Source organism: Tauraco erythrolophus, chromosome 28 (assembly GCF_009769465.1).
Source record: "Tauraco erythrolophus isolate bTauEry1 chromosome 28, bTauEry1.pri, whole genome shotgun sequence".
Classification (NCBI taxonomy): domain Eukaryota; kingdom Metazoa; phylum Chordata; class Aves; order Musophagiformes; family Musophagidae; genus Tauraco; species Tauraco erythrolophus.
Window position 1 is genome coordinate 46,648 of NC_141492.1, and position 11,286 is coordinate 57,933.

Below are 11,286 nucleotides of genomic sequence, written 5' to 3' on the forward strand. Positions count from 1 at the left end.
TATTTCACTGTAGCGAAATGGTTTACATATTTAAAGCTCTATACTGACTGCTCAGGAATCTGCACAGTGCTGAAGAAAGCCTAAAAATATGCAGGATCTTCCCAGTGGTTCCCTAAACATTCCACATGGTGCAGCGAAGTGGAATTTCTCCTCCTATTTGCTTTCACCTCAGCACAGACGACATTTAGTAAGTAACCACATTGTTCAGTTGAAGTCTTTCTCCCTGAAGCTGCAACAACCAGTTTTGTTGGTTGGGTTGTCTGATATTGTTTTGCCTAGGAGGAGTCTTCACTCTCAGCCCTTGTTCTACTTCATCTCATGGGCATTTCACTGTCTCTCTCTCCCACAGCCTCTCCAGCCCTCCCTGTTCTGGTACTACCTGCTGGAGCTCTCTTTCTACTGGTCACTGGTCTTCACACTGCCCTTTGATGTGAAGAGGAAGGTGAGTGGCAGCCTCAGGGAAGAATCAAGCACAAACAGGACCCAAGCAGAACACTTGGGAGAGTGATCTCCAAGAGCACGTGTATAGTGCTAGTCTCAGGTTTCAGGGGACTCTGTCCTTGCTTATTCCTAGGAATTTCCATTGCCAGTCACTGGATTCCCACTTGAAGTGGAGAACACAAACTGTGACACAGAGAGTTGCAGACTACTGCAGAGTTCTCAATCCAAACTTAAAAATTGCTCTTCTGGGACTCTGCTAGGCTGCACTGATGGTAGAGACAGGAAGAGATGATTCTCTGCTAGTTAAGCCACGTGTGTTCCCAGGTACCAGTGCCCCGGCAGACAGAGTGTCGCGTGATTATGTAGACATATATGTGCATTGAGGCTGTGAATATGCCCTTACGAGTGAAGGTTGGTTGTGAATCTCCATCAGCGAGCCTGGGGGTATGAGATGAGTAGGATGCATGCAGCTAGGCATGCACAGGGATGGATAATGGGCACTGCTTTCTGACAGAAAGGAAGCTCTCTTTATGTTGAATTTGTCTGTACTGAATGGCTCTTCTGTCTCCTGAAATGCACCATTGGACCATTACTGGTGGAGGGAGAGAGTGTTCTTGTTGTGAGATCCTCAGTTTACACCATAAATTCATTCTTGTGTCTCTTGGTTGCCTACATTTCTAGAATGTGTTTGGTAGAAGAGTTATATGGGTAAGATCTTAGAGTGGTCTGTCTTAGTCATTGAGTAGAGAGATTTCATTGCTGCCTGCAGGAGGCATGCTGTAACCAGGACAGAAGGTGCATTATATATTTTATTCTCTGCTGTCCCTTTTCTCATCAGGACTTCAAGGAGCAGATAGTCCATCACGCTGCAACCATCTTCCTGATCAGTTTCTCGTACTGTGCCAATTACATCCGCATTGGGACACTGGTGTTGGTGATTCATGATGCTTCTGATTGCTTCCTAGAGGTGAGCTCCACAACTTACATGTCAGGCAAAGCCTAGGTAGCAATGGTGCTCTTCAGCCAAAGGGTATCTTTTGATCTATCACAGTATGGGCCAAGCATTGTGGTGTTTCATGGATAACTCAGTACTGATCTCTTGACACAGCCTAGGATGCCCTGCAGAGAGCCAGGAAGAGGCATGATTACCTGCATGCAGATTGTATCGTGTCTGGCTCATTAGCCTCCTGGAGCATGGGCAGATGCACTGTCTTGGCCTGCTGTTTTATTGTTCTTTCTCCTTCCAGCCAACTAAGATATTCAATTACATGAAGTGGAAGAAAACTTGTGACAGCCTCTTTATGATCTTCTCAGCTGTTTTCCTCATCAGCCGCCTGGTCATTTTCCCCTACACGTGAGTCTGCTGCTGTCAAGGGAAACGGAAAAGCTGCCTTTTGAGAGACAGGATAATTCAGCTGAGTGATGAATCTTTTGCTGCAGCCTTTTGCTTTTCAATCCTTGAGCGTATGTCCCTGCACTTTGCATAGGCTACAGTGCCACATGGCTGTTGCACCTGCCTTGGGGTAAACTAGGGTGGTCTGCCTTGGAGTTCATAGAATAGTCTTAAAGTCCTGCAGTGTACTGCAGAGGAGGAGTCCTCAGCCTCTGGCTCTACCCTACTTAATTCTGGTGGGGAACTGAGAGTTGGCTCACGTGTTATATAGAAGAAGGAGGTGACCGACCTGAAACTTCCTCTGTGACTAGAGCTTTCTGGGGCTTAATTATGGCCCTACTAATAACACACTTTCCCTTCACTGCAATTCACTTTCTCTTGCAGAGTGCTCTATAACACCTACTATTACTCCATGGAGATATTCCAGCCCTTCTTTGGATACTACTTCGTGAATGCTCTCCTGATAATTCTGCAGCTGCTCCATGTCTTCTGGTCCTGCCTTATTATTCACATGGTCTACAAGTTCATCCTCCAGGGCACGGTATGGATCAATTTGTAGTCCTCTGTACATCACAGGGGGAGGGAGGGTTCACTTAGACTGCTTGGGAGCACAGGGATTCATCTGGAAAGGATTCCTTCTTGCCCTAGTGAAATTACACATGTGCATTCCTAACAGTGAGGTGAAAGGAACACTCAATATTATTAGGGAAAGTTGACCAAAAAAAAAGTAAAATTTTTATGAGTCACTATAATATTGGGTCCACTTCTGATGCTTGTATTCAAGAAAAATGTGGATTGGACTCCAGGGGAGATTTCTGTGAACAAAGCCAGTGACATGAGTAAGAATCCCAACACTTGGTCCAGTATGATTTGCATTTGTAACAAAACTAAGAATCAAGGCAGTGAAAGTTGTCCTGATTGGTGAGGTAAGTGCAAAAGTGCTTCCATCATAGTACGGGATTTTTAATTACAGTGTTACTGAGATCACAGAATCACAGAATGGCTGAGGTGAAAAGGTGCCTCTGGAAGTCTCGTCCATATTCCTTGCTCAGGCAAGGTCACCAAGTAGGTTGCCCAGGACGATGTCCAGACAGCTTTTTTGTAACTCCAAGGATGGAGACTCCACAGTCTCTCTGGGCACCCTGTGCCAGTGCTTGGTCACCCTCTCAGTAAAAAAGCGTTTCCTGAGTTCAGAGGGAGCCTCCTGTGTGTCAGTTTGTGCCCATTGCCTCTTGTTCTGTCACTGGGCACCACTGAGAAGGAGCCTAGCTCCGTCTTCTTTATGCTTTCCCTTCAGATATTAATGTAACATCCCATGAGCCTTCCCTTCTCCAGGCTGAACTGTTCCAGCTCCCTCAGCCTTTCCTCATATGTGAGGTGCTCCAGTGCCCTCGTCATCTTTGAAGTCCTTTGCTGGACTTTCTCCAGTATGTCCATGTTTCTCTTGTACTGAGGAGCCCAGCACTGGACACAACACTCCAGGTGTGGCCTCACCAGTGCTGAGTAGAGGGGAAGGATGACCTCCCTTGATCTGCTTGGCAATGCTTCTCTTAATGCAGACCAGGAAGGGCAAGGGCACAGTGCTGGCTCATGTTCAACTTGGTGTCTGCTGGAACCTCCAGGTTTTTCTTAGAAAACCTGGTCAGCCCCTAGCATGTTCCTCCTCAGGTGCAGGACTTCACACTTCCCCTTGTTGAACTTCACAAAGTTCCTCTCAGCCCACTTCTTCAGCTTGTCAAGATCCCTCTGGTGCACCAGCCACTCCTCCCAGTTTTGTGTCTTCACCAAACTCGCTTATGGTGCTCTCTGCCCCGTCATCTGTATCATTAATACATGTTCATAGAATCATAGAATGGTTAGGGTTGGAAGGGACCTTAAAGATCATCTAGTTCCAACCCCCCCTGCCATGGACACGGAAACCCTCCACTACACCAGGTTGCCCAAAGCCTCATCCAACCTGGCCTTGAACACTTCCAGGGATGGGGCATCCACAACTTCTCTGGGCAACCTGTTCCAGTACCTCACCACCCTCAATGTAGAGAATTTCTTTCTTATATCTAACCTAAATCTGCCCTCTTTCAGTTTAAATCCGTTGCCCCGTGTCCTATCACTACACACCCTTGTAAAAAAGTCCTCTCCAGCTTTCCTGTAGGCCCCCCTTTAGGTACTGGAAAGCTGCTATAAGATCACCCCGGAGCCTTCTCTTCTCCAGGCTGAACAGCTCCAACTCTCTCAGCCTGTCTTCATAGCAGAGGTGCTCCAGCCCTCTGATCATCTTCATGGCCTCCTCTGGACTCGTTCCAGTGGCTCCATGTCCTTCTTGTGTTGGGGACTCCAGAGCTGAACACAATATTCCAGGTGGGGTCTCACAAGAGCAGAGTAGAGGAGCAGAATTACTTCCCTTGACCTGCTGGCCACGCTCCTTTTGATGCAGCCCAGGACACGGTTGGCTTTCTGGGCTGCCAGCGCACGGTGCCAGCTCATGTTGAGCTTCTCATCCACCAGCACTCCCAAGCCCTTCTTCTCAGGGCTGCTCTCAATACATTCTCCGCCCAGCCTGTACTTGTGCTTGGGATTGCCCCGACCCACCTGCAGGACCTTGCACTTGGCTTTGTTGAACTTCATGAGGTTCTCACAGGCCCATCTCTCCAGCCTGTCAAGGTCCCTCTGGATGGCATCCCTTCCCTCCAGCGTGTCCACCACACCACACAACTTGGTGTCATCTGCAAACTTGCTGAGGGTGCACTCAATCCCACTGTCCATGTCTCCAACAAAGATGTTAAATAACGCTGGTCCCAGTACCGACTCTTGAGGAACACCACTCGTCACAGGCCTGCACGTGGACATTGAACCGTTGACCACAACTCTTTAAGCGTGAACATCCAGCCAATTCCTTATCCACCGAGTGGTCCATCCATCAAAACCATGTCTTTCCAGTTTAGAGATAAGGATGTTGTGTGGGACAGTATCAAATGCTTTGGATAAATCCCGGTAGATGATGTCAGTTGCTCTTCCCCTGTCCATCAATGCTGTAACCTCATCATAGAAGGCCACCAAATTAGTCAGGCAGGATTTGCCCTTAGTGAAGCCATGTTGACTGTCACCAATCACCTCCTTGTTTTCTATGTGCCTTAGCACAGTCGCCAAGAGGATCTGCTCCATGATCTTGCTGGGCACAGTGGTGAGACTGACTGGCCTGTTGTTCCCTGGGTCTTCTTTTTTCCCCTTTTTAAAGATGGGGGCTATGTTTCCCCTTTTGCAGTCATTGGGAACTTCACCAGATTGCCACGACTTCTGAAATATGATGGATAGTGGCTCAGCAACTTCATCTGCCAGTTCCTTCAGGACCCGTGGATGCATCTCATCAGGTCCCATGGACTTGTGCACCTTCAGGTTCTTTAGATGGTCTCGAACCTGGTCTTCTCCTACAGTGGGCGGTTTTTCATTCTCCCAGTCCCTGCCTTTGCCATATATGGATTGTCTTTGCCAATCATATGGATTGTCTTACAGTGCTGTAGATGTCTATACATGTAGATGTCTGTACAAGGGACAGACTATTTCTGTCTAAACTAGCTGGACTCTTTTCGTAGCCGTGGAGGTAAACAGGCCTGCCCAAAGCATAATCCATTCAAGACTGGATCCAGGTATCGCTGTTCATCTCTACCAGTCATAGAGCAACCCTAAACGAATGTCTGAGATGCAGCTGTATAAACTTAAGTGCAATGCATCCCACTCTATCTGACCATAGCCTGTAGTATTTGCTGTGAGACCAAAATGCTGCTCAGCTTGAAATTCTTCCCAAATTCAAAGACATGACTTAACAGTATTAGATTGGCCGCAAGGCAGGAACACAGTCCAGGAGTAGTTGGCCTCATAGCCCAGGATGCGCTGTTCTGTTAGTATCCAGATGGGGAATTTTGTCTTATGGGAACTGAGAACAAGCATTAAAGGCTCATCTTCATCCATATTGTCTCCATTTTCTTTATCTGCCTTCCCTTAAGGTAGCGCAGAACAAACTACTTGCAATAGGAAACAGAAACTTCACAGGGCAGAAAACGAAGATGCAACAGAATACACCGTTTTATTGTTTTCCTAATTCTAGTGTGGGTGGAATTACCATTGCAGTTATTACAGTGAAAAATGATGAGGTAATAAATAGCCTTGTTAGAAAGAAATGAACCATCAAGGAAAAAATACTGAAGCATATCCAGAATTTTTCCAATTTTATCTAAAAGTCATCCACATTTGATGCAAAAATGTATTTGAGAGCTTACCATATTGGGCAGTGAATAGCAAAGAAGAATTGTCCTAAACAGGTTTGTCTCGATGATGATATTTAGTAGCCCAAAGCAGTACCAGCAAAAATACAGGACATTCTACCCCTTTTGAGAGCCGTGAAATTCTTACTCCAGTCAGAAGTTCACATTCTTCTCATGGGCCTTTCTGGTCTCCACAGTTTTCCTCTCTGGCTACAGGATTGTCTGCCCCACTTTCTCACATGATGTCCCCTAAGCCCCAGTAATTAGAACTCAGCCTAGATTTCGAAGTACAGCTTCATTCTCTCAACAGGCAACCTGAGATACATCATTTGTAATTCATGCAGGTATATAGCTCCTTTGTGAATCTTGCTAGGTTTAAGGCCTCAGCCACATTTTATGGCCAACTTAGGAATATTGATTACTATTTGTCCTTAACACTGCAGATCAAGGCTTGTGCATAGTTCCTGAACGGCCAGTTCCAGAATGGCAGGAGGTCCAGGGTGTTCGCAGAAGATAGCATCTCCTACCTGTGTTGTCCTTGGAGGCAGTTTGAATTCAGTCCTAAGTTTAGATTCTTAGAAATCCTATCTGCATTTGGGTGTAGTGGTCTCAAGAAAGAGCATCAGACCAAGTAGACTTCTTTATATGATCCAAGAGATATTCCCAGGAGGATAGAGAGAGTAAATGGAGACTACAGGTGTCTGAGCAGCAACTGACAGGCCCCTGAACAGTTTCCAAAGCTCAGGCCACAGAAGGTGGTTTGCTGCCTTCCCTCAGAGCACTCTCCAAAAACAAGCGTGACACCACATGGCACCAGGCCTACTAGCACCAGGCAGGACTTGCCTTTCTCAGAGGGGAACAAGGGTCCTTGCACAACAGCTAGCAGGGCTCATTGACAGGGCTTTAAACTAGATTTGAAGGGGAGGGGGGTAATATCAAGAATGATAAAGATATGCTGAAAGTACCTGAAGAACAGAAGAAAAGAATTCCAGCCGCTCCAGATTCATCTGGGGCCCAACTTAAATGCCTTTATGTCAATGCGCGCAGCATGGGGAACAAGCAAGAGGAGTTGGAAGTGTGTGAGCGGCCTGTTGGGATATGATCTTATTGGCATTGCAGAGACGTGGTGGGATGAATCCTATGACTGCAGTGTCAGAATAGAAGGGTACAGGCTCTTTAGGAAGGATGGGCAGGGGAGAAGAGGAGGAGGGGTTGCCCTCTGTGTGAAAGACCAGCTGGAGTGCATGGAGCTGCACCTGGGGACGAATGAGGTCCCAACTGAGAGCTTACGGGTTAGGATTAAAGGGAGAACAGGGACAGGGGACATAGTAGTAGGGGTCTGCTACAGACCACCTGACCAGGAGGACTGGGTGGATGAGGCCCTCTACAGACAGATAGGAGCTGCCTCACATTTACGAGCCCTGGTCCTCATGGGGGACTTCACCCACTCCCATATCTGTTGGAAGGACAACACAGCAGGGCATAGGCAATCCAGGAGGTTCCTGGAATGCATGGATGATAACTTCCTTCTCCAAGTAGTAGAGGAACCAAAAGGAGAGGTGCTTTGCTGGATCTTGTTCTCACCAACAAAGAAGGCTGGTGGGGAACGTGACGCTCAAGGACAGCCTTGGCTGCAGTGATCGTGAAATGGTGGAATTAAAGATACTAAGGGAAGCAAGGAGGGTGGACAGCAAGCTCACTACCCTGGATTTCAGGAGAGCAGACTTTGGCCTCTTCAGGGATCTCCTTGCTAGAGTACAATGGGATGAAGCCCTAGAGGGAAGAGGGCCCAAGAAAGCTGGTTAATATTCAAGGATCACCTCCTCCAAGCTCAGGAGTGGTGCATCCCAACGAGAAAGTCAGGTAGGAACACCAGGAGGCCTGCATGGATGAACAAGATGCTCCTGGACCAACTCGGGCACAAAAACAAGGCCTATAGGGGATGGAAGCAAGGACAGGTGGTCTGGGAAGAATACAGAGAAATTGTCCGAGGAACCAGAGATCAGGTTAGGAAAGCTAAAGCCCTGATAGAGTTAAATCTGGCCAGGGACATCAAGGGCAACGAGAAAAATTTCTATAGATATGTCAGTGATAAAAAGAGATCCAGGGAAAATATAGGCCCTCTCCGGAAGGAAACGGGAGATCTGGCTACCCAGGATATGGAGAAGGCTGAGGTTCTCAATGACTTCTTTGCCTCAGTCTTACTGGCAAGAGCCCCAGCCGCACAGCCCAAGTCCCAGAAGGCAAAGGCAGGGACCCGCCCACTGTAGGAGAAGATCAGGTTCAAGACCATCTAAAGAACCTGGAGGTGGACAAGTCCATGGGACTTGATGAGGTGCATCCGGGGTCCTGAGGGAACTGGCAGATGAAGTTGCTGAGCCACTATCCATCATATTTCAGAAGTCGTGGCAATCTGGTGAAGTTCCCATTGACTGGAAAAGGGAAACATAGCCCCCATCTTTAAAAAGGGAAAAAAAAGAAGACCCAGGGCAACAGGCCAGTCAGTCTTACCTCTGTGCCCAGCAAGATCATGGAGCAGATCCTCTTGGCGACTATGCTAAGGCACATGGAAAATAAGGAGGTGATTGGTGACAGCCAACACGGCTTCACTAAGGGCAAATCCTGCCTGACTAATTTGGTGGCCTTCTATGATGAGGTTACAGCATTGATGGACAGGGGAAGAGCAACTGACATCATCTACCGGGACTTATCCAAAGCATTTGATACTGTCCCACACGACATCCTTGTCTCTAAACTGGAGAGACATGGTTTTGATGGATGGACCACTTGGTGGATAAGGAATTGGCTGGATGATCGCACTCAAAGAAGACATGGAGCTGCTGGAGCGGGTCCAGAGGAGGCCACGAAGATGATCCGAGGGCTTTAGCACCTCTGCTATGGAGACAGGCTGAGAGAGTTGGGGCTGTTCAGCCTGGAGAAGAGAAGGCTCCGGGTGATCTTATAGCAGCTTTCCAGTACCTAAAGGGGGCCTACAGGAAAGCTGGAGAGGGCTTTTTAGAAGGGCGTGTAGTGATAGGACAAGGGGCAATGGATTTATACTGAAAGAGGGCAGATTTAGATTAGAGATAAGAAGAAATTCTTTACATTGAGGGTGGTGAGTCACTGGCACAGGTTGCCCAGAGAAGTTGTGGCTGCCCCATCCCTGGCAGTGTTCAAGGCCAGGTTGGATGAGGTTTTGGGCAACCTGGTGTAGTGGAGGTGTCCCTGCCCATGGCAGGGGGTTGGAACTAGATGATCTTTGAGGTTGCTTCCAACCCGAACCATTCTATGATTCTATGAATTTGTCCCTAATTTTAGCATCTGTATTGCAGAGTAGAAACAGCCTAGGGAGCCAGCAGGTGCTAGGCTGCTTTTTCTAAACTGTCATTTTATCACATTGTTTCTTCTTTGTCTTCCTTGTAAGGCAATGAATGAAATATTTACAAGAGCGGAATACAGGTTTCTCAGTCAACAGCAAGATGAAAAACTGAACATAAACTGAATGTAGTCAGAGTTGAGTGACTTTGTGTTGAGCTATTAGTTTGGTTAAAGCATGTGCTTTTGGACTGTCCAAAGCAGTGTGATCAGCCTGCAGCCACCCAGGCCAAGTGCAGTCAGAACCTACTGCCTTGTCCCTTCTGGAAAATGTAAAAGGGCTTGATTAATTGCCTCCTTCCATCCTTCTTCCATATGCTGATGCCCAAAGCAGCAATGTGGATCTCCTCAGTCTTATACAGTTGCCCTCAGTCCTGGGCATCTGTGGTTTGGTGCTGCTTTTCACCTGTACAGTAACTCCTAATGTTTATCAGGATCACATAGGATTGCACTGAGACTGAAATCAAAGAGGCAAAGAGAATCTGTTTCTGTCGTGGTTTGGGCTGCTCCAGCATCTAAACGCCACAAACAGCCAGTCACTCACCCTCCCCCACTCCCAGGGAATGAGGGGAAGGGAAAGGAAAAGAGGCCCATGGGTTGAGATAAGAACAATTTAATAGTACTACTACTAATATATGAATACATACATATACGTACAATGATAAACATATATGAACGAGTGATGTACGGTGTAATTGCCTCACCACCCCTTGACCGAGGCCCGTCTCATCCCAAACTAATGATCCCAAAACAGTTAAGTCCCAATACTGCAATCCCGGATGAGCGAGAGGCCTGAAAATAGGAGAGCGAGACAGAGAGAGCACTCAGAGTCCGAGAGTGAGAGCCCTGGAAGGGCAAAAAGCCCTTCTCCCGGCTGACCCTCACTTTATCCTGGGCATGACGCTGCGTGATATGGAATACTAATTGGCCAGTTTGGCCCTCAATCCTAAGTCTAAGTACAAATCATGAGGAGAGTCGTGGACCCACCCATCCCAGCCATTCTCCCCCCTATCCTGTTGTGCTCCTGCACACGGGCAAGAACACGGCAGCTGAGAAGTCCTTGAGACCTGAGTGCCAACTACAAAGCACCAGTGCGCTGCCAGCGTTCTTCTCAGAGCGAGTCTCAGACTAAAATCAAAACCGGAGCTCTTCTGGCTGTTAAAAAGAAGAGCTGACTCTGTCCCAGCTGAAACCAGGACAGTTTCCAAAGGTGATGTAAAAGTTGAAAGGACACAGTAGAATTGTGTGCCAAGGAAAAGTGGCTGAAGCAGCAGATAAATGTTTTAGCCTGTGGCTCAGCTAGCACTGCTTCTTGTGCAGACTTCTATGTTTGTATTGCTTCTTACTTACATTTTTCCGTAGATGGAAAAGGACATGAGAGTGACACAGAAGAAAGTGACAAGGATGAAGAAAGAGAAAAGATTAGGGAAAAGGAGAAAAACGGGATCACGTATTTCAGCACCATCACAAGCAACAGTTATATCCAGAGGAATGAGTCTGAGCCACTGAACAACAGAACCCATCTCACCAATGGCCATGTCAAGGAAAGATAGCTGCTGTTCACATGCTTCTGATTGGTATTGAATGAATCCATGGTCCACCGTCTTTAGAACAGTTTTGCTCATTATACAGATATAATGGAGTGCAATTGCAATATCATAGCTGAATTACTTCTTCCCCTAAACAGAAATGTTTATAGTCAGTGATATTTGAAGAAGTTTTTGGTCTTTCTTCAATAAAAAGCTTACTATAAGATTAACCTTGAAGCAAATAAAAAGGGATCAAAATGGTCTGTAGTATTATTATATTAGACTGTAC

At 47.0% G+C, this 11,286-nt stretch overlaps 1 protein-coding gene across 1 annotated transcript in view; it reads left to right on the forward strand.

Annotated features, from left to right (window-relative positions):
- Positions 1-11,021, forward strand: part of LOC104372582 (ceramide synthase 4) — a 31,676-nt gene extending 20,655 nt beyond the window's left edge. Inside the window, 6 exon segments of the mRNA XM_086627758.1 lie at positions 350-442; positions 1,280-1,408; positions 1,689-1,795; positions 2,219-2,375; positions 10,831-10,846; positions 10,849-11,021. Of these exon segments, the coding sequence (XP_086483884.1) occupies positions 350-442; positions 1,280-1,408; positions 1,689-1,795; positions 2,219-2,375; positions 10,831-10,846; positions 10,849-11,021 (675 nt within the window).
- Positions 11,022-11,286: the final 265 nt, after the last annotated feature.